The sequence below is a fragment of the Orcinus orca genome, chromosome 17, assembly GCF_937001465.1.
Source record: "Orcinus orca chromosome 17, mOrcOrc1.1, whole genome shotgun sequence".
NCBI lineage: Eukaryota > Metazoa > Chordata > Mammalia > Artiodactyla > Delphinidae > Orcinus > Orcinus orca.
In genome coordinates, this window is record NC_064575.1 from 11,276,275 (window position 1) to 11,300,489 (window position 24,215).

The window sequence follows — 24,215 nt, forward strand, 5'->3', positions numbered from 1 at the left end:
CTATATAGCTGCTTTTTGAAATGTTAACTACTCAGCTGTTCATCTGTTCTTTTATGTTTATTTACTGTTGATACAACTTACACAAATTTAGATAAGCAACAAATAGTGATACTGTAATCTCACCATGTAATGATACAGAAGTGCATAAACATAAAGAAGAAAAGGTAGAGAATTCCCTCACCAGGCCTCAGACACAAGCAGTGTTAAGCTTTGGTATCTTTTCAAATCTTTTCTTTTGTGTACATGTGTACATAAAATATCTATTTCACCACTATTTCTATGCTTTGTTTTATTTTTTAAAAACAGAATCACATATGTGTTAGTCATTTAGATTTTTATCATGAAATCCTTTCATGTATAGCTTTTTGTTTTAATGGCCATAAACTTAGAATAAGTATGTTGAATTTAACTATTTCCTTATTGATGGACATTTAGTTTGCCTCTAGTTTCTCTTTTACAACTGATACTTCAGTAACTACCCTTACTAGCTTTTAAAAACTAAACATCTTTCTTGAAACTAACACAACATTGTAAATTAACTATACTTCAATTAAAAAAAATAAAAAGTATTGTTAAAATTTGAAAAAAAGTGAACACCTTTACTTATGAAGGTATAATTTACTGAATTTTTCCATAAGGGAATTTTTTAATACACATAATATGTAGGGGACAGCAATTATTACACAACTTATCAAAATCACGTTTATAGTGAATTTTCATCAGTTTGCTTGGCCCAAGGAAGCACTTTTAATTAGTGAAAAATATTATTGACTTCCAAGTAGTGTGAGTATTTTTTTTCTACTGATGTCCAGGACCACTTAAGATATTTGAGCAGTCTTTTCGAAAGATTGTTTTAAAATTGATGCCAGGATGCTTAATTCATTTGCATGGGAATACTTAAAATAATACTTAAAGGAAATTCCTATCTCATTCACAGGAGGGTTATATGTCAGAGATCCTCACATGAAAATGGCACATCTTTAATTCAAAAGGAAATATAAAGCTACCTCTAACTTCTTTTATAGCATACGGAGAGAAAGTTAACTTCTAAAAATGTTACAGAAAATGTCCTTTAGAAGTTTAGTTTCATATCTATAGCCCATTAACTTGAAAGAATTTTCATCAAGTTTTAATTAGGTTATGTTCTTAGGTTTCTTATCTAAACAGCTTTTTCTTTTGTTTTTGAGAGATGTAGTACAGGTCATGAGATTTATTCATTTGTGGACTGAAAAAAGTTAAACTTATTATATGTCAGACCCTGTGCTAGGTACTGGGAATGTAGCAGTGTACTTAATTTGTATGAATAGTATAGAATATTAATTCAGAATATTGCCAGTAAATTGTACCCATAGGTTGAGTACTATGTCATTGTTTTATAGTGTGGTAAGTGTTCTGACTTAAAGTCTCAGCCCAGACTGACTTGAAGTATAGCAGTGGTCACTAGACTTGAATTTCAAGTTTAATTTCCAGAAAGGGTAGGGCTTTGACAACTTTTTTTTTTTTTTTTGCGGTACGCGAGCGTCTCACCGTTGTGACCTCTCCCGCTGTGGAGCAGAGGCTCCGGACGCGCAGGCTCAGTGGCCATGGCTCACGGGCCCAGCCGCGGCAGACCGGGGCACGAACCCGTGTCCCCTGCATCGGCAGGCGGACTCTCAACCACTGCGCCACCAGGGAAGCCCTGACAACTTTTTATTATAAGTGAGCATTAAAAAAAAAAAAGTAACATTCATCTACTGTCCCCACATCCTAAAAGAAAAAGCATTTTAATACTAAAAACGTAAGAAGGACATATTCTCAAAATAAAGGACAGTAACTTTTTATTTTTAACATCTTTATTGGGGTATAATTGCTTTACAATGGTGTGTTAGTTTCTGCTTTATAACAAAGTGAATCAGTTATACATATACATATGTTCCCATATCTCTTCCCTCTTGCATCTCCCTCCCTGCCACCCTCCCTATCCCACCCCTCCAGGCGGTCACAAAGCACCGAGCTGATCTCCCTGTGCTATGTGGCTGCTTCCCAAGAGCTATCTACCTTATGTTTGGTAGTGTATATAAGTCCATGCCTCTCTCTCGCTTTGTCACAGCTCACCCTTCCCCCTCCCCATGTCCTCAAGTCCATTCTCTAGTAGGTCTGTGTCTTCATTCCTGTCTTACCCCTAGGTTCTTCATGACATTTTTTTCCCCTTAAATTCCATATATATGTGTTAGCATACGGTATTTGTCTTTCTCTTTCTGACTTACTTCACTCTGTATGACAGACTCTAGGTCTATCCACCTCATTACAAATAGCTCAATTTCGTTTCTTTTTATGGCTGAGTAATATTCCATTGTGTATATGTGCCACATCTTCTTTATCCATTCATCCGATGATGGGCACTTAGATTGTTTCCATCTCTGGGCTATTGTAAATAGAGCTGCAATGAACATTTTGGTACATGGCTCTTTCTGAATTATGGTTTTCTCAGGGTATATGCCCAGTAATGGGATTGCTGGGTCAAGGACAGTAACTTTAAACTGAATAAGTTTTTGTTTTTTACTTCATGGTCCTTATTTTTCTTTTGCATCGTTGTTTGCAGCCAGAATGTAGACTGTCGTTTGGGATGAACTAATATGGCTTACATGATCTCTTAGTTTTCTGAGAACAGGAAACCTTATTCCAATAATTTAGCCAACCAAATAACTAAGAATGTTCTATTAATCTTTTTAGACTCCTCGGACCCCAGAATGAAATGGTCACACTCTTCTGTTACATTGTAAAGATAATTAAATGGCCATTTCCTTGAATAGTTCCAAAGGATCTTATAAAAATAAGCCCCATGTACTGTTGTAGCTTTTAAAGTTTTTGGAATTTTAAGTTTAATGACAACTTTGGTATCACTGCTAACAGGTTTATTGCGAAACTATTGCTAATAACTTTTTTTATTATAAGTATCTCAAAAACATACACTGCGTTAGTTGAAACAATATTATGTTGTTTTATCTTTGACTTGATTGCTCTATACTTTAATTGGTCTACCTGCACACACATAGTTTCATAGTATTTGTGGCGGGAAAAGAAAGTCTGTTTTCACAGTTTATCTGTTTCTCCTTTACTCTTGGTTTTCTCTTCTACTGCCTTGCCAGCTACCCCACCACGCTACTTCTGCACGATATTTCTGTATGTCTGGTCTACGCTAGAGTAGGCTCGACTATAAGCCTATACCGTCATCATATAGTCCTAGAAGTTAAATTTTACAAACACACACACATATACATACATAAAGAACCTACAAAACAAAGTGCAGCCTGATTCTTAGCTATCTTTTTTTTTTTGCGGTACGCAGGCCTCTCACTGTTGTGGCCTCTCCTGTTGCGGAGCACAGGCTCCAGACGCGTAGGCTCAGAGGCCATGGCTCACGGGCCCAGCCGCTCTGCGGCATGTGGGATCCTCCCGGACAGGGGCACGAACCCGTGTCCCCTGCATCGGCAGGCGGACTCTCAACCACTGCGCCACCAGGGATAGCTATCTTTTTTTAAAACCTGTTTTCTTGTGAAGTATAACACACACAAAGTGTAACACAGAAAGATGCACAGACATAAATATACAGCTCAATAAATGATCACAAAGCAAATATCCATGCAGAGACCACCCAGTTTAAGAAATAGAAAGTTGTCTGCCCTCCAGAGAGCCCCTTTATACTCCCTTCCAACTCTTAGCCACCCCATCCAAAGGTAACCACCATTGTAACTTCTTACACTATAGGTTAGTTTTGCCTTTTATGATTTTCTTCATGCCTTTAAGATCTATAGTGATGTCCCTTTTTTCATTCCTGATATTGGCAAAGTGCCTTTTCTCTCCTCAGTAAATCTCATTAGAGGTCAATTCTTTTTATTAGTCTTTTCAAAGAACCAACTCTTGGCCTGGTTATACTTCTCTGCCTTAATAGTTCTCTGATGCTTTCATAATAGATGATTTTAAAAATATTGTCCTCTAGTTTACTTGTCCTCAGTGGGAGGAGGGTTTGTCTGAAATTACCTAGTTCACCTATAAATAGAAGTAAAATTCCTCTTAAGATATCTGTTTGAAATTGAGACAGTATAGAAAAGGCACTGGCTTGGGGCTTAGATGCCTTTCATTTAATATTCACATATTAACTGAGCAACTTTTGTATCCTATATGTTGTGCTACATGCTGGGGTCACTGTGATGAATAAGATAGAGTCTTTGCACTTACGGTGACTGAAGTGCCGTGGAGGAGGTAAGCAGTTTAGGTACATTGTTTTAATACACTATGTAAGAGAATACATACAGGAGGGCCCTAATCCTGGTTGATCAGGAAAACCCTCTTTATGACCAAATCATAAAGGACCTACTTTGGTATTGAGAATGGATAGAAAGGGATAGCAAAATCAGGGGAGGGGGTGGTGCAAATAGTGTAGTTAATAGATTTTTACAATAGTATAGACTTAGAAGAGCAGTAAGGGCAATGGAAATGGACTCTGATATATTTAGGAGGCAAAATAGAACTTGATTGTAGAAAATGAAAGAGAAAGAAGGAATAACTGACTAGGTGTGCCATTTTCTGAGGTAGGGAACATATAAGCAACAGATTTAGGAGGAAAGTTGAGGAGTTCAGTTTCAGATTTCTTTGGTTTAAAAGAAGATGGGAGAAACCAGAAGGTAGCATGTGATTGAATTTAACAGGGCAGAGTAAAGAGAATCCATGTAATACAGGATGGAGCTGATGTAATGAGACCTGTGGGTTGGGGGTGGGGGGGGGTATAATCCTGAGCACTTAGTTGGAAGGAGGGACAAGAGAGAATGGGGGACAGACTTAGAGGGACAGAATAGGTGTGGATGCAGAGATGCTGTGTGTATGGCATGTGGCGTGGCAGGATGTTGAGGGATTTTCTGTCAGAAGACTTCTCTATTATTTAAAGTAGTAAGCTTGGTCATCTGCTGAGAAATGGTGGAGCAAGGATTAGAGAGATTTGGGTAGCATGGAGAATGCTTGAAATAGCTGCTCTGGAGAATGGAAGAGTGGGAAGAGCAGAAAATAAGATTTTCCTGAACGCTAGGCAGCAGTGAAGGCCCAGTTGAGACCAGAGGTAGTACATTTGTAGCAACATCAAAATGTGAGATATAGTCTTTTTTCTACAGCCCAGTTGTAGGAAGTGTAGGCTTGTGGACTCATCAGGTTCTGGCTTGTAGAATAAACAAAACAGTAGAAAAAGGAGTTGAAAATTCTAACAAAGCAGTAGTTCAAGTGATTTGGGGCTTCATGAGGTAGATGAAAGTGAAAGTGGGAAGGGATTGGTTAGGTTGACAGAAAGTGCAGGGGAGGAGACTGAAGGTCTCAGTATGGTCCAAGGAGTGTCTGAGTGAAAGCTGCAAGGTGACATATTTGGTTTTTGTAACTTCGATATTTTTTTTCTTTTTTTTTGGCTGCGCCAGGTCTTAGTTGTGGCATGTGGGCTTCTTAGTTGTGGCAGCATGTGGACTCTCAGTTGCAGCATGCATACGGGATCTAGTTCCCTTACCCGGGATCAGACCCGGGGTCGAACCTGGGCCCCCTGCATTGGGAGCGTGGAGTCTTACCCAGTTGACCACCAGGGAAGTCCCTAGATTTTTTTTTTAAATGCAAATTAAAACATGTATTTTTGTAGCGTTGTCTAAACAGTACAAATTATACAAAGAAAAATTTACTTCTACCCACTCTGGCCAGTTTTAATAGTTTGATGTATATCTTTTCATAAATGAAAAGGTTGAAGATTTTTTTGTTTGTTTTACAGAAATGAAATCATACTTAGTATATTTCTCTTCCTGTAACATATATAAACCATCAAGTCATTACATAGACTGTAACTCACTTTTAATAGAAGCATAAAGTTTGTAATATGCATATACAGTAATTTATTTAACAGGTGTTTTATTGGTGAACATTTAAAGTTGATCCTAGTTTTGTGAGTAGAAAAAGCACTGCAGAAAATACCTTTATATATATTCTTTATGTATAATGCTTTTATTTCTGCAAAAGAAATTCCTGAAAGTTGCATAACTTGGTCAAAGGCTCTGTGTGTTTTTAAAACTTGTATTTGAAGCATAACTTACATTAAGAAAAGTATCTTGGTAAGCTTTCACAGAGCAAACACGTGCAAGTATCTGCGTATGTCAAGAAATAGAACACTGCCAGCACCCTCAGAAATCCCTCTCGGGCCTCCTGCCAGTCACGACCTCTGCCTCCAACAATTCAAAACAAAACAAAAAAGACTAAGTTTAAATTAAAAAAAAATTCATAATCTCTGATGAGATTGCTTTCACATTACCTGTTTTAGATCTTTATGTAAGTAGACTCAAACAGTGCTCTGTTGGATGCATCATCTCTGTGAATATTATAATCACCTAGCACCAGCAAGAATATTTGTTTATTGGTGTACTGGTGCCAATGAGGCCAAAGTGCAGAATTCCATTTAGGAAAGGACTTGGAGTAGAGAAGAAGACTCGGTTGAAGTCATAGCTGAGCGATAGGGAATGATTGAAGTGTCCTTAAGTCAACCCTCATGAGGGACAGAGGGTGGTAAAGCAGTGCTTCCTAAGGAGAGCTTTTTTTTTTTTTTTAAGTGAAGGTATAATTTACATACAGCAAAATTCACTCCTTTTGGCAGACATTTCTTTGAACACAGAGTCATGTAACCACCACCACAATCGAGATATAAACTACTTCCATTTTTCCAAAACCTCCCTTGTGCTTTGCTGTAGTTAATAACCCTGGTGACCACTGCTCTGTTTTGTTGTCACTTTAGTTTTGCCTTTGAGGGAGGGTTTTTCAAAGAGCTTAGAGCAGTAATTGATTGGAAAGAGCCTTGATATAAAGTAGGAGAGAATAAGCAAGCACAGGACCCTTTGAGAAGGCTTGGAAGCAGCATTCTAAAGGGGCAGCCAAATTTCAGTTCAGCGAGGGAGGGGATGCTTACCTTCAAACAGGGTTCCAGAGAGCACAGTGGAGAAGTTTGGAGGAAAGGGTAACTGTAGGCGGCCACCGACTATGTGACCTCTCCTCTGTGTTTACTGTTTATCAGTAACAAGAACCATTCCCCTTATTGAAATTTCCTTTTTTTTTTTTTTTTTGGTGACAACACCTCTCTCATTTTTCTATTACCTCTGATCATTTGATCATTTTTTTCCCAGTGACTCTTGTTTTCTCTGCTTGATGCGCAAGTATTTCTTGAGGCTTCTATTCGGGCTTCATTTCTTACTCTGAGTATGAGTTAGCCCATTCACTCTTAGGTTGCATCTCCTTTTTCTAAGCCAGTGCTTCCTAATCTTTATCTCTGGCACAGACTCTTTCCTGGCAAGAATTTTTTTTTTTTTCTGGCAAGAATAATTTTTAAAAATAGTTAAAAAAAACACAAAACTATCTGCTTAAAAAACGAGGGAAAGGGACTTCCCTGGCGGTCCACTGGTTAAGACTTCGCCTTCCAATGCAGGGGATGCGGTTTCCATCCCTGCTCGGGGAGCTAATATCCCACATGCCTCAAGGCCAAAACACCAAAACATAGAACAGAAGCGGTATTTTAACAAATTCATTAAAGACTTTAAAACTGGTCCACATCAAAAGAAATCTTAAAAAAAAAAAAAAAAGCGAGCGAAAGACACTTCTTAATGGAAGGTATCAAGATGCCCCCAAAACCTGTGGAAAAGCTACTAAAATTGCTAAAATTAGAAAGACTGACAATACCAAGTATTGACCGTTGACAATACCAAGGATTATAGAACAACTAGAGCTCTTGTATATACCTGCTTGCGGGAGTGTAATTGGTACAACCACTTCAGAAAAATGTTAGTTTCTACAGATTTTTCAAAGATTTAGCTATATCTCTATCTCTGTATAATCTGATGATCTAGCAGTTTTACTTCTGGGTATAGACTCAAGAGAAATTAGTTCTTTTTTTGTTTTTGACTGTGCCGCACAGCATGTGGGATCTTAGTTCCCAGACCAGGGATGGAACCCACGCCCCCTGCAGTGGAAGCGTGGAGTCTTAACCACTGGACCGCCGGGAAAGTCCCAAGAGAAATTAGTTCTTCTTTTTAAAATTAATTAATTAATTATTTTTTGGCTGTGTTGGGTCTGCGTTGCTGTGTGTGGACTTTCTCTAGTTGTGGCGAGCGGGGGCTACTCTTCGTTGAGTTGCGTGGGCTTCTCATTGTGGTGGCTTCTCTTGTTGCGGAGCACAGGCTCTAGGAGTGCGGGCTTCAGTAGTTGTGGCTCGTGGGCTCAGTAGTTGTGGTGCACGGGCTTAGTTGCTCCACTTGTGGGATCTTCCCGGACCAGGGCTCGAACCTGTGTCCCCTGCATTGGCAGGTGGATTCTTAACCAGTGCACCACCAGGGAAGTCAGAGAAATTAGTTATTATGTGTACCTTGCTATGTTATGTGCACGAATTGTTTCAGCAACTTTATTTATAGTAGCTAAAAAATGGAAACAACCCAAATGTTCATGAACAGTAAGTTGGGTGATACAACACTGTAAATCAACTGTACTCCAATAAAGTAAAACAAACAAAAAAGCCCCCAGTAAACTGGGCAAGTAAATTGTGGTATAGTACCACAACAAAATACTGAACATCAGTGAAAAAGAACTGTGATTCACAAATTATGTGGATAAATGTCACAGACAATGTTGAGTGACAGAAGTCAGACACAGGAGAGTACATGCAGCCTGCGAAAGTGATAGGCTGTAAAAGTTAGAGTAGTAGTTAGATAGGTGAGGCATGGATATCGACTGGGTAGAGGCCCAAGGGAGCTCTTGGGGTTCTTCAGATGTTTCACATCTTGATCTGGATGGAGGTTCCACAGGTTTATACATATATAAAAATTCATTAAGCTGGACATACTTAAAATTTGTGCACTTGCCTGTGTAAGTTATATCTCAATTTTTTAAAAAAGTGATAGGTTTAGGGCTTCCCTGGTGGCGCAGTGGTTGAGAGTCCGCCTGCCGATGCAGGGGACACGGGTTCGTGCCCCGGTCTGGGAAGATCCCACATGCCGCGGAGCAGCTGGGCCCGTGAGCCATGGCCGCTGAGCCTGCGCGTCTGGAGCCTGTGCTCCGCAACGGGAGAGGCCACAACAGTGAGAGGCCCAAGTACCGCAAAAAAAAAAAAAAAAAAAAAAGTGATAGGTTTTCCAATTACATAAAACCATCCTTTTTCTCTGACCAGTTTTTTGTCAGTCATCTCCAGCTTATTTTTGGCCCTTTGCACTTTTTATTACCGTTATCTCTCAGAATATTCATTCTTACAGGCAATTATAGATGTTGGTAATATTTAAATATATGTCTCACCAAAGTTCTAGCCCCGGCCATTTCTTAGTTATCAATAAATTATATGTCCCTGTCAGCGCTTAGAACTCTTTCATTGCATACTTTGATCTGTCCTTAGGGCTGGGCTCTTTCTAGTTCATGTTTCACCCAGCGTCTGGCGTATTTGTGACAACTTTATCCCCACCCCGCCCCAATTCTTTGTAATTCTTCATCAAGTTCTCCTCAAAGTGTAGACCACAAACGTTATTTCTGGTCCACAAAGGGGTAAGCCTATATCAGAATGTAAATCAAGTATATCACTAAGTACAAGGGTCTGCAACCCCTGAGCCGCGGACCGGTACTGGTCCACGGCCTGTTAGGAACCGGGCCGCACGACAGGAGGCGAGCGAGCGGAGCCTCATCTTCTTCTCCCGTCGCTCGCGTTACCGCCTGGACCATCGCCCCGCCCCGTCCGTGGAAAAACTGTCTTCCACGAAACCGGTCCCTGGTGCCAGAAAGGTTGGGGACCGCTGATTAAAGGCTTCCTTGACAAGGAAGCAGCACATTGATTTATAGTCTGGTGTAAACTTGTCGTGTTGGAGACCAACACTTCAGGTAAACTGGTTTATGCCATATGAGCTCTTAATTCTATCAGATATACAGTATATCGATGGGGAGGTGAAGAGGGTGAGTGGCAGGGGTTATAGTGCCAGTGAGTGTGGTTTGTTGTTATTTTTGACCTTCCGGCCTCTGAATTCCTGTTTTATGTTTCCGGAATTCCTTTATGATTTTGGTGAGAACCAGAATCGGCTTTAACTGTAGCCAGGTAGGTTCGTCCAAGCAAATGCCGCCAGTATGGACAGCAACTCAGGAGCCAGTGGGACAGGAAAGTGGGAACTGGTAGATTCTGTTCTGTCAGGGGTGGTAGCAGGGGCTAGCAGTTGCAGTGGTGTCTTCCAAGACCAGTTCTGCTGCAGTTTTGGATGTCTTTCCTGGCTGTGTAGCCTATAAGTTTCTTCTAAGATTGTTGTCTACTGGGTGTCTTTCCATAAATATATTTTCTACTTATGTCAGCCACAGTAGGTTTTTGTTGCTTCCAAGGTAGAACCCTGACTGGAAAAGAAATACTTAAAAAAATAAAAAAAATTGTACCATTAGTTTATTTAAAGGTGATCACAAGTAAATTTTTTTTCTTTTTTAATTTGTTTTATTTATTTTGGCTGTGTCGGGTCTTAGTTGAAAATTTTTTTCCTTAAGTAAACTTATACACACAAAGGTTTAAGATGTAGACTAAACTTACTTTGTGAGATGTGTTGTAGACAGTAAAGATTCTAAATAATAATTATTTCACTTTAGTATTTACATTTTAACATTTCAGTGTGCTTTATGGACCATGTGCTACTATGTATGCCTGAAGTACTTGAAATGCAAATTTGGAGAGACTTTGCCATCTAAATGCTTGGCTGGATTAAACGCCTAATTAGGATGGTTTTTCAACAGGTTGGAAGCATGCAGTCGGTGAGTGCTTGAAATTCTTTTTTAAAATCCAGACATTGAGAATTTTTTCTGAGAAAAATGAATCTTATGTATGGCCAACTTATGTAGTATTTAATTTGCTTACTATTTAAATCATGGAAGTGAATCTTTACCCAGCATCCTAAGTAAGGGATGGGTTGGTTACATCGAAAACTTAACCAATATTCATGTGACTGGTAAAAGCAATGCATTTGTTATTAGTGAGGAAAAGGCTTAAATGTATATAGAAATCATTGAATAAAATATGTTTGACTAATGCTTGACAACTCTGAATATTGTAGAACTGTTAATATTGAATGCTCTTATAATGTGGTTTATCACACAGCTGTTTAAAAGGTAAGTCATGTCTCCTAAAATATAACAACTGTAGATACAAAGGAAAAAATTAGTGTAATATTGTTATTCTGTGCCAAAGATGTTCGGATCTTGACATTTTTAAAAGTATTTTCTACTAATACATAATTTTTTTTTCAGATCCAGTGTAAAGTTATTAGAGCAATACTTGTGCCAAGCATATTTTGTGGAATATTTGTTTCTCATTTTCACATTCAGTGTCATTGGTGACATGGAATTACATTGTATTCATTAAAGATATAGGCAGGTTACATAATTTGAATATGGGTATACTTTTTAATGCACTACTTTTACTTTTTTGTTTTTATTTTGTGTCTCTGAATCTTGCTAAGAGAAGGTTGAATGTTTTGTTGCCCCAGTCCCACAAAGTTCCATCTATTTTCTTTGGAGATAAAAAGCAAAGAACCAAATAACATTTACCCCGCCCCCCCCCGCCCCCCGCCCCACCTCCTGCTTTTTTTTAAAGATTTTTTTTTTTTTTTTTTGCGGTACGTGGGCCTCTCACTGTTGTGGCCTCTCCCGTTGTGGAGCACAGGCTCCGGACGCGCAGGCTCAGCGGCCATGGCTCACGGGCCCAGCCACTCCGCGGCATGTGGGATCTTCCCGGACCGGGGCACGAACCCGTGTCCCCTGCATTGGCAGGCGGACTCTCAACCACTGCGCCACCAGGGAAGCCCCTAAAGATTTTTTTTGATGTGGACCATTTTTAAAGTCTTTATTGAATTTGTTACAATACTGCTTCTATTTTATGTTTTGGTTTTTTGGCCGCGAGGCATGTGGGATCTTATCTCCCCGACTGGGGATCGAACCCGCACCCCTAGCATTGGAAGACAAAGTCTTAACCACTGGATTGCCAGAGAAGTCCCTACCCTTTTTTATATTTACATAATTTTGAGTATTATCTTTCGGATAAACAATAGGAAAATGGTTTGTAAAGTTAATACTTTCATCTTTTTCATTTACATCTTCTCATGTTTTGAACTTCACTTAATGCAGTATACCACCTTTCTCAATTGCTACTTACCATCATTTGGCTGCATAGGGTAGGTTAACATTTCAGTACTGACAGCAAAAGAATTTCTTTTCAGAAAGTCAGGAAGCTTTTGTTGCTAATGATTCCCCAAAAGTGAAACTTTACAGCTTATGATTCCTATTTATTTGCAATTTTAGTAAGAAGTGTAGTTGAGTGGAAAGATGTAGGTCTTGAATTCAAACAAACCTGGGTATGAAATTTATCTCTGCCAGTTACTTTCTTCATCTACAAATTACAGGTAGGAAGAACTACTCCTGCACAATGAACCTGTGGATTTACACGCAGTGTATGTAAAATACCTATCACAGTGGCCTGTATGTAGTGTAGGTACATTCAATGACGGTTAATTTCCTACTGTTTTGCTCTGTCATCCCCCTGCCCCCGCCCCCAGTCAGGCAATGTGACCAGTGCTGATTGAGGCCAAAGTGCAGAATTTTGTTTCAGGAATAGATAACACACTTTATTTAGCTTAGTTTACTTATTTAGCTTTGTTCATTTTGAGCTGTAACATGGGTGCCTTTCATCAAAGAATGGACCAGGTAAGAGAGCATTAACTTGCTCCCAATATTGTAATCACAACTGATTTCTACCAATAGATGGAAAGATCATTTTTTTATGTAACATATAATCATCACCTTTAATCAGTTAACTGAAAATCTATATAAAAATAAATTTTCTCCTAACATTAAACAATTTGACCCTTTGGAGTTATTTTCTATCTTAGTTTCTGGGATCTTTTAGCTTGCTGCTTAAGAGTAATCTGAATATAAAAAAAAACTTTTTAGTTCCATCTTTCAATGATAAATACATATTTCTCACTGCTTTGATATATAAATGAACTTGGTACTATATTTGAATGTATTCAAGAGCAGAAAATGTCTTCATTCTTTGCATATTTTATCTGCTTTAAAAAGAAAGTGCAGGTTTTGAGATCTGCGTTTTGTTTTTGCCATTAGGCCCAGCTGGTGACGATTAGCTCTTTGTATTTTACCGTACATATCAGCACCATCATAATAGCTATCACTGATCGGCTTACTATGCCCAGTCTTTTACATGTATTTTGTGTATTCACTAGGACAACACTTTTTTTTTTTTTAACAGATGAGGAACCTGAGGTTCAGAGTGTTTAACTGACTTGTGCAAAGTTACCTGACTAATAAGTGGCAGAGCTGTAATATGAACCCAATTTTGATTCCAAAATCTTCTTTTTAGTGTACTTTGCTACCTCTTATAATAGAAGGGGAAGAAGACAGTATTTATTAAAGTCGTGTTATATTTAAATACCTTAACTCAGGTTTTAAAAAAAATTTATTTTACTTATTTTTGGCTGCGTTTGGTCTTCATTGCTGCGCATGGGCCTTCTCTAGTTGCAGCGAGCGGGGGCTACTCTTCGTTGTAGTGCAAGGGCCTCTCATTGCAGTGGCCACTCGTTGCGGAGCATGGGCTCTAGGCGCGTGGACCTCAGTAGTTGTGGCATGTGGGCTCAGCAGTTGTGGCTCACGGGCTCTAGAGCGCAGGCTCAGTAGTTGTGGCTCATGGCTTAGTTGCTCAGCGGCATGTGGGATCCTCCTGGACCAGGGCTCGAACCCGCGTCCCCTGCATTGGCAGGCGGACTCCTAACCATTGCGCCACCAGGGAAGCCCCTCCCTTAACTCATTTAAGGCTCATAGGCTTATGAGGTAGATACTGTTCCCGTTTTATAGATGAGGAAAGGGAAACATAGAGGGATCAATAATTTGCCAGCTTTATACAGACAATAAATGGTAGAGCCTACTTTTAAAACCAGGCCTATATGCTGCCATGGTCTCTATGTTTTCTCTTCACTGCATTCCATTTGGCCTCAACATTTGTTTGAATTTAAAACTATATACAGTTGACCCTTGAATAGTGTGGGTTTCAACTGCTTGCATCCACTTAGATGCAGATTTTTTTCCATAGTAAGTACTGTAGTACATGATACATGGTTGGTTGAATCCGCAGATGTGAAACCCTGGATACAGGAGGGCCAACTGTAAAGTTATATGTGGATTTTGTTGGGAAAGTGGGGGCAGTGTTTGGTGTCCCTAACCTGAGCATTGTTCAGGGGTCAGCTGTATTCACATTTGTCCAAACTTTCTCCTCATTCCATTATTACTATATTTATGCCCTTAAGTAAAAATGGTTTTAAACTAGAGAAAGCAAGCTATGAAACTAAAGTGATTCTGGTTCATCTCAGTATTTTATGTTGAAAAATTACAGCAAATATCTAATTTGTATTAGGAATATATTTCCAGTAATACTTAAGAATTGCAACCTTGTTTTCCTCTTCTGTTTTGGAGGAAGAATGTGAATGTGGCTAGGAGTTTAGATAAGGAAGAAGAGAACTGAGGGAAGGGTTGTTTTCAGTTGGGGATTTCAAAATTGTTATAGAATTTCATCTTCCTATCTCCACCCCCTTCTCCCCAACACATACTTTTTATTTTCCTCTGGTTCCCTTGGAATTAAGAATTTATACTTTGTTGGGTCCTAGACTCCCTAAAAATTTGATTAATGGTATGGACCTTCTTCCTAGAAAAATGTTGTATATGTACATAATTTTGTGTATAATTTCAGGGATATGCGAAATTATATATCAGAATAAGAACCTTGGGTTAATATTACATAGTTTTTTTGAGAAAAATACATTTGATTAGAATTAAGTTTATATTTTTTCTTGCTAAATGGTGACTCTCAGATAGAAATATAGATTTAACTAGTCTCTAAGAAATGAATCACCACCGTATAAAGCTTGAGTGCAGTCATCATGGTGAGACAGATGACATTTTCAGATTCCAGCCTCACATTTCAGCACTTCGACAATAGCTTTTCACATTGTTAACAAAGAACAAATTGCTCTCCTGGTGTCATCCTCCTCCTTGCTGTCATCACTTACAAACTCTGTTGCCAGATGCTATGGACTGTCATTACTAGACTCAGACATGCAAACATGCATGCCCCACACAGATTCATTATTACATTATTTATCAGTACTTATAAATAAAGCAAAGCAGTTTTTTTGTTTAATAATAATAAATAGGGCTTCCCTGGTGGTGCAGTGGTTGAGAATCCGCCTGCCAATGCAGGGGACACGGGTTCGAGCCCTGGTCCAGGAGGATCCCACCTGCCGCGGAGCCACTAAGCCCGTGCGCCACAACTACTGAGCCTGCTCTCTAGAGCCCGTGAGCCACAACTACTGAAGCCCGTGCGCCTAGAGCCCGTGCTCTGCAACAAGAGAAGCCACTGCAGTGAGAAGCCTGCACACCGCAATGAAGACACAACACAGCCAAAAATAAATTTAAAAAAAATTACTGTTACTTAATTTTTTCTTAATGGAATTGAATGCTTGTTTTTTTTTTATAAATGTATTTTACTTATTTTTGGCTACGTTGGGTCTTTGTTGCTGCGCACGGGTTTTCTCTAGTTGTGCTGAGCGGGGGCTACTCTTCGTTGCGGTGCGCGGGCTTCTCATTGTGGTGGCTTCTCTTGTTGCGGAGCACGGGCTCTAGGTATGTGGGCTTCAGTAGTTGTGGCACGCGGGCTCAGTAGTTGTGGCTCACGGGCTCTAGAGCGCAGGCTCAGTAGTTGTGGCGCACGGGCTTAGTTGCTCCGTGGCATGTGGGATCTTCCCGCACCAGGGCTCGAACCCATGACTCCTGCATTGGCAGGAGGATTCTTAACCACTGCGTCACCAGGGAAGCCCAAATCTTATGTCTTAATGAAATCGAATTGTCTAGTAATGACAGTTTTCTCCCTGCCCTCTCAGATCTGAAAAGATATTACTGACAGTTCATCTTTAGAGGAAGCCTTTCCTTCTCCAAACAAGTGTACTGACAAGACACAGTTCAGCCACCAGTTAGGGTAGGAGATGCACTTGGGCCGTACAGACTCCCAATGCACAGATGGTGACTTTCCATACCATCTGTTCATTATTTCTTCACAGCCATTTACAATTTCTCCCCCTCCATGAGGGCTGAATAGAAAAAATAAAGTTAAGACCTAGTTTTAGACTTCTTGGAAGTTAGCTGCTCCTTCCCCTTATTTTTTCTTCAATCCACTGAAGGTTATGGCTCCTCTTCTTTCTAAATATCCCAGTCATTAGCTTATAAAGACTCTTGCTTCATAATTTTTGGTGCTAAATGTTATGCAGTTCATAAGTAACAGAACAACATTATGTTAGTCCACTGTGTATACATGAAAAAATAATCACATAAGGCAATCTGTTATTTTACTTTCCTTAACTTTGCATCAAAAGCCTAAATAGTCTACTAATTCCTTATAAGTAAAAGCTGAAGCTTTGGCCACTTTCCCTTGTTGAAGGCACCTGGTATTCTTTCCTTCTGATATAAAGCAGATGGGAAGATAATAGTTGAAACTTAGCCCTGAAGCATGCATAGCAAGGAAGGCTAAAAGCTGGCAGAAATCTTAGTTTCTGACCTTGGCAAGTCCTTTTTGAACTTTTCTTCGTGAGCTTTTTTGTCCTTTTCATCTGCAGTTAAGATCTTTGCTTACTGGAGGGATGGAAGATTCACATTAGACTATGTAATTGTCACATTGTGATGTATAAATAGCATTCTCCTACATCATAGGAGAGTTTTGACTTATGGCTAAATAGAAGACACGAGAAATGATTGAGTGGTGTAGTTACTATTGCCCTATGGCTATTTTTTTAAAAGATAGATGCCTATTAACATGTATAAGGTAAAGAGTTTGCTTAAATACTGTCTGTTTTATTTTATTTTATTTTTTTACATCTTTATTGGAGCATAATTGCTTTACAACGGTGTGTTAGTTTCTGCTTTATAACAAAGTGAATCAGCTGTACGTATATCCCCATTTCTCTTCCCTCTTGCTTTTCTTGGCCTCCTATGTTGGGTTTGTAAGGCTGTGATTTTTTCCTTTTTCCTCTGGTTGGATGATTTTCCTCCTCTTGGTCCTTATGTGTTATTAACACTATTCATGTGACAATCCTCTGTATGATCATTGGTTTGAATGATTGCTTTCCTGAACTCCACGTAATTCTAAGCTTCACAGTAACTTTACCTCTTATATTCTTTGTTTAATATTCTTATTTCAGTATTGATGTCTTCTTATCTTTCCACTGACCAGTTTTCCAACCTGTCCATCCTTTTAATTTATATTTCTAAAGCAGGAGTTATAGTTTTTGTTGGTTATAGTAGCCAGTGTAGGTTATAGTACTTTCTGGAGCTCTCCCAGGTAAACAGTCAGTGAAACTTTGAACAATTTTTAAAATCCATTTAAAAAAATTGAAGTATAGTTAATTTACAATGTTGTGTGAGCTTCAGATGTACAGCAAAGTGATTCAGTTATACATTTATTTGTATATATCTGTTCTTTTTCAGATTCTTTTCTATTATAGGTTATTAAAAGACCTTGAATATAGTTCCCTGGGCTGTACAGTAGGTCCTTGTTATTTATCTGAAACTTTGACCATATTGATGATGAGAATTATATGAGCAGAGGCAGATGCCAGAGGTATTATATATACCCCATGATCCTCACTTTGATTCATACTGTTAACCTTAAATTGGATTTGATTGCTAAAATCTAAGAAGTCAGATTGCTTCTATGCTCGTTTTACAAGTTGTGCATGCTTTTAGAATGGTCTGAAGCTCTAGTTAGGGTTATGTGTTGGAGCCATGGCTGTTTACAGTAACATTGCTTGGTCCACTGTTTACAGTAACATTGGTTGGTCATACTGTAATTCCATTCTTTAAATTAGAATGGGCATGGAGTGACTTTAAAAAGGGGTCAGTGTCCATTGCTCAGAATACATGCCAGCTGATTTGGTACTATTTATTTAATAGTTTTAGGATGCAATTGAATATCTCAGTTGAATGAATTAGTAAATAGTCATATCATTCTCATTCTTTTTTTTCCAAATTGCTTTTAATAGTATACCACCTCTCTTTACCTCTTCTGTCCAGGCTTTCAGGTATAGCACTCAAAACAGATGGATAGTTTTTCTCTTTAAGGAAAGAGCATATACTTGGGGAGAAGTTTCAAGGTACAATTTGTAATGCTTTAACATTCTGCCTGTGCATTTTTTGTTTGCTTTTTGCTTTGAGGTTTGTGTTTGTTTTTGCTTTAAGCATAGCATAATGTCCTCTGTGTATTATGATTTCATCTGAAAAATTCTGCTCATTAGGGTTATCACTAGCCTATTTAGTACTTTTGTATAAATTAGGAAAAGACACCTTTCCCCTGAGACAAGGCCTCACAAGTACAACTGGATTTTGGCCCCCACTCACCCTTGGCCAGGCCTTCTTGTGTAGCAAACAAAATGCAGTATCCTGCGTCGTACAAATTCAGATTCTGAACTTTGTACTGATTTGCATTTGTTTTGAGTAGCTTGTAGTTTTGAAAAACTTATAGATAAAATTCTAAAAATATAGCAGAGGAGATAAAATAGTTTCCTCTGCAGAGTAGGATGAAAACCTAATGAAAACAGATGAGTTTTTACTCCTAATATAATTTTATTTTACAATTACTAGTAGTTCTTTTTTTTTTTTCTTCCTTTTGGCCATGCTGCACGGCTTGTGGGATCAGATCCCCAACCAGAGATTGAACCACCAGGGAACTTCCACTAGTTGTTGTTTTACATTTTTATATAATGCCTTACATTAAACTTTATTGCATTAGTAACAACCTGCTGTATATATTCTTTAATTTTTAATTGAGAAATATTAGCTCATTTCCCGTAACATAGAGCTTTGTGATCCCATAATTAATGTGTCAGCATGTCATGCAATTAACTGTCCAGTGCTTTGTATTAACAGTTCTGTAAGTCTTGTAATTAAACTTTTGGTTTTTCCTACTTAGGTACTTTGGTCTGGGAAGCCATATGGTTCATCTCGAAGTATTGTAAGGAAAATTGGTACTAATTTATCTCTGATCCAGTGTCCAAGAGTTCAGTTTCAGGTACTGTACTTTATATATTTCAAATTTTATATTAATATGTGCATTGGTGATGTAAATAGGCCAGACAGCTTTAAAAGTACTTTTTGAACCTCTCCCCACTGTTGATGCTGCTATCAATAAAATAAAAGAGGATAAAAACCACGGTAAAGTCTTTCTAATTTTAGTTCCTCTATGAAGTGATTATTCAAGCTCTGTAAGACATTTATCCTTAAGAATACATACAGACTTAGAAGCATATAATAAGCCCAGCAGTTGTTAATTCCCAGGTGACCTTGAGCATTGTCTTCTAGCACCAAATCACGAGTAGCTCAACTCTGCTTGGAGATAAGTTCCTATTTTCTTGATTTGGGTTTTTGTTCCTTACGGTTGTTTTAGTGTGAGACATGTTTCACATAGCTTTATTCTTGTTTTTCAGTAATTCTCTACAGTAGTAATAAGAAAATCTTTTAGTTCAACGTTTAAGTCTATAAAGTTCAGCAGATAATCTATACCAATTTTAAATAATAGATTAGCATGTGAAGTGTGGAAGATAAGTTTAACTCATAATTCAGAAGGTCAGAAGTGCCCCTGCGAGCTTATTAGATGTCTTACTTATAAATCACTCCTCCTTGTAGAGAGTTAAAAATCTGTTTCTAAGTAAGTGGTAGAAATGACCATTTGTTCAGGTTCACTAACTTGCGGATTGACTGGCAAGACCTTTGTGCATCAATCTAGAGATTGACAGATTGGAACTTTGCAGAAGTAATTTTTATCAAATGATGGGCTTTGTAAAAAAATCACAGTAGAGAAACCGATGATAGTAATTCTCTCAAGCACAATTTCTGAGAATTCAGTTCACTGAGGCACCAATTGCTGATTGCTTTATTTGCCAGTTTTCTGCAAATAACTATTGTGTTAACTAAGACTTAGTAACTTTTCTTCTGATTGCTCCATTTATTCCATTAAAATTTTATCTGTCTGCTTAACCTTGTTGCAGGAGAACTTGCTTCAGCATTTGTGTTCACATAGCTAGAGATGTATGAAAGGACGTGGAGATAATCCAGCATTTTCTGGTAGCAACCCAAATCTGCCTTGACAGTCAGTGGGCCGAAGTACTAGGGCCAAGTTCATTTTCTTGGCAGGATTTTCTTTCTCAATGTTATTAGTCACTTAGAAGCATCTGAGCAGAATAAGAGTTTTAGGTTTAGTACAGGAGCTGCATTTGAAAAGAGAAATTAACATAAAGGAGAGGAGTAAGGTAAGAGGAATGTTGGTGACCTACTTGAGAATGTAGTAGAAAACAGAAGACATTTGTTTATAGTGAGATTTTTTACTTCCAGGCAGTTCTGCAGCATGCTGCGTCTTTTCAAATTCAGCATCACTCTTAAAGTGAGTGTTTTATCTGCTACTTATTTAGATATTTTAAATCTGCTATCATTCTTCTGTATCTTCTGTTTTTTTAATTTAATTTTTTTTACTACATCTATCAGAAATATAAAAAATGTAGAGTCTTCAAAAAATATAAGGGATGCCGTTTAAGAGTAATAAAATTGACAATTCATTTTTGCTATTTTTTTTGGCTCATTTGGAGGTTTGATTGATATGGAATGTATTTGGACTGTCCAGGAGTCCAACATGAGTAAATACTGCTATAGAAAGTCTGGAACTGGGGAACCACCATGGGACCCAGGGAGGGAGAGAAAAGTTGAAATAGATTAAACTTGAGAATGAGGTGTTCATGGGTCAATTCAGAAGCAGGAGTTAGTAGTCAAAGCCAGTCCTTTGTTGTCCTGGGTGATTTCACTGTCTTTTGGAACTTAGTCTCATATTTTCTTTTCTTCCTCTGCTCCTGTAGACTTTCACTTCTATTCCTTTTCTTGTACCCAGCACTCAATAGGCATCACCTCAAGTTGGTTGCCCTCACAACAGTTTCACCTCCAAAATCTTAAGCCTCAGTGTGTTCCTTCTAAATCACACCATCTTTTCATTGTTGTCAGCTGACCCATATATCTGCAGACAAGTAAGACTCACATAAATGATGGGCAAGACAGGCATGTTACTTTGTGTTTTGAGGGTTAGACAAGATAATCCATGCAAAGCCCTGAATATTGTAACTGGTACATAATTAGTGCACAATAAAAGTATGCTAGTGGTGGGATTTTACTGTTATTGCCACCTTGCAGCAGAATAGCAGATTAACTTACTTGGTTGTCTAAGTGAACTCCCTGGTTTTACAGATTGGATTTTTTTTTTCTTTTGGCCGTGCCACTTGGCGTGCGAGCTCTTACTTCCCCGACCAGGGATCAAACCCGGGCCCCCTGCATTGGAAGCCTGGAGTCCTAACCACTGGACTGCCAGGGAATTCCCAAAACTTTTGCCTTTTTTTTTTTTTAAACAAATTGGATTTCTGTGTATTTATAGGTTCACAAATCAGAACACAGATCAGCACATTTATTTACACCTTCATCCAGTTAATGGGCCCAGTGAATATTGGGCTGGGACTAAAATGAGGTAATGAATGTTAAAAAAAAAATCATATAAAAGCACTCAATGTTTATTTGCTCTGTTTGTTGGAATGGAGTTCAGAGGTTTTGATGTGTAGTGGTTCTCAATACTGGCTGCATAATTAAATCACCAGGAGCTTTAAAAAATAAAATATCCACGCTCAGGCCCCATCCTCCAAGGCCCCAGCCTCCTCGCAAAAACACTTACGGAATGTATAAAGAATATAAGGTGTCATCCAAGGCTTACTAAATCCGAATTTCATATATTCGATTTTTCTGTTCGTTTTTTGAAACCTCTTCAGAAGCTTCTTATGTAGCCGAGTTTGAGGACTTCATTTACAGATTGTGTTTTAGTATTTTGCTGAAGAAAGTTTACAGTAGTAACATAATTATCTATTGGCAAATTATGAAAGTAATCACTAAAACACCTTTGGGGTCATTTTTATAAATTTCAAATTTTATGAGTTAAAGAAAAACATGGAACTTAAGTGTGGCTTATTGGGGTAATAAATACTACACTTAGAAAAATCTAAGGCAAAAAAAAAGTGCTCTTGCATACCATCAGATAAGGGGAGGGTGGGCCCTGTGCTACAGTAGTTTGAATCCCTGCTCAGTAACTGGCAGAACTCTGGGAAATTTAACCTGGATTACCTTTTTTTCCTGTGGAAACCCTGCCCCAGGCTATTTTCTTAGATTGCTAGGAGTGATTGTTGGAATTGGTGGTGGAGGGAATGTTCTGTAACCAAACAAGTAATGAATAAGATTCTCACTGAAGTCCACACACTGTGACTAAAGGTGGAAGTAAAACAGCTGCCTGCCACCTGGCAGCCCATCTTTATTCAGCAAATCAACTTGAAATCCATGCATTATGTTAGGTGCTGTTGGTCAGTGGTGAACCAAACAGACACGATCTCTACCCTTACTGGGATATGGTTCAGTTGGAGAGATATTAAGCAAGAAAATATGCTAATAAGCATAAAACTATAATTTGTACTAAGTGCAGTGAAGGAAAAATTGGTATAGCATGGGGAGACTAACAGTGGTGGTCTGGGAAGGCATCCCTGGAGGAATGACAAATAAGGATTAAAAAGAGCCAGCCCCTCAATGAGTTAGGGAGAGGGATGGATGTGAGGCAGTGTTGGCAGAGAGAACAATAAGTGCAGAGGTCCTGAGGCAAGACAGAAGTTACTGTTGACCTAAGAAAAGGCCCCTCTGTCAGGAGCTAGTGGGGTAGTGTGGTATCATGGTCTTTGATGTCTGAGCCATCTGTGGATAAGTACCTGGATTCATACTAAAATTCATTGTTAAACTTCATATTTTTCCCAGTTACTGTCTGATAATCTGGACTATGCTAGCATGTGATGTCATACATGTGATGTCATACCATTTCTTGATATTTTTAGCTATAAAATGGCCCTTAAGGGTAACTGAATCCAGATATATATGCATTATGTTTTATAAATTTGGTAACATGGCATAGTAATTTGAAGCCCAACTCAGTAAATAACTGTTTGTGATGTTTTATTCATTCTCAGTAATTGACTTCTTACAGACTTGTTTTTCCATGGAGATACTGTTACTTACCTTCCTAGGTTATTTTGAGAGATACGCACACACATTTCCTTCCCTCTTGTCTCTCTGGTCCTTTTTCTTCTCCCTATTCTCCCCTCACCTTCCTTCCCTCCCCCATTCTAGGTGTGTCATGAATAGGAAGGGTTAATAGATGCTCAGTTTTTTTTAAAGTGACCACATTACTCAGCAATATTAGTGCCTGTCTCAGCTACAATATTTAGTTTGGTGTTCTTTACTCAGGTATACCTCTTGGCCTATTGGTGTCACTGTATGTCACTATATTAAAATGCAGAAATTCTGCTTTTACTTTTTCTTACTATGACAGGAATTGGTAGAAAAAGAGGAATAATTAAATCTGTAATTAAAAATCTAGAAGTTATTTTACTGTGTTGCTTTTAAGAATACATGTTTTGCATTTGGTTGTAAACAAAAGGTGGTAAAATAGACTGAGTATATTTACTGTTACACCGTTTTTGGCAAGAAACTGAGAGAATCCTAGTTCCCAGTGCCAGTGTGTTTATTTTATGAAAAGTCACATGAGGACAAAGTGAGCTCTTCTAATATTTTATTCTAAGTATTTCAACTTTTGTACAAGCTTTTTATTTTTCTTTTATGCGTTTTATTAAATAAATCAATTTCTTCGGTGTAGTTTTACATTATCAGAATATTTAAAATTACCTAAAATTACTTCAGTAAAATTCTAGAAATATAATTGAATCTTGGATAATTTAAATTGTTTCAAATGTTGATTTGAATTTCTTAAGATCAGTAAAACTACAATGCTCTTACTGAATTTTGCTCTGAATGAAATGCTTTTCTTTCTGAAAGGAATTTGGATACTGATAAATCAATAAGCACTAATTTTATTTTAAATTTTATAATGCCCTTGATTTTGAAAAAAAAATTTTCTGTCGTTTTTTTCCCCCCCCACTAACAATAGCTGTGGTAGGACAGGACCTTGCTGGAACCTTCAGTAAGTTGACCTTTTCTTTTTCAAA

General features: G+C 38.3%; 1 protein-coding gene across 3 annotated transcripts in view; it reads left to right on the forward strand.

Annotated features, from left to right (window-relative positions):
• MTFR1 (mitochondrial fission regulator 1) overlaps positions 1-24,215 on the forward strand; it is a 67,429-nt gene that overhangs the window by 2,481 nt on the left and 40,733 nt on the right. For all 3 annotated transcript variants that reach the window (XM_049700448.1, XM_012534885.3, XM_049700447.1), the window contains exons 2-3: positions 10,661-10,800; positions 19,064-19,162. In XM_049700448.1, coding sequence (XP_049556405.1) covers positions 10,738-10,800; positions 19,064-19,162 — 162 coding nt within the window. In that variant the 5' untranslated portion in view covers positions 10,661-10,737. The remainder of the gene's footprint in view (positions 1-10,660; positions 10,801-19,063; positions 19,163-24,215) is intronic.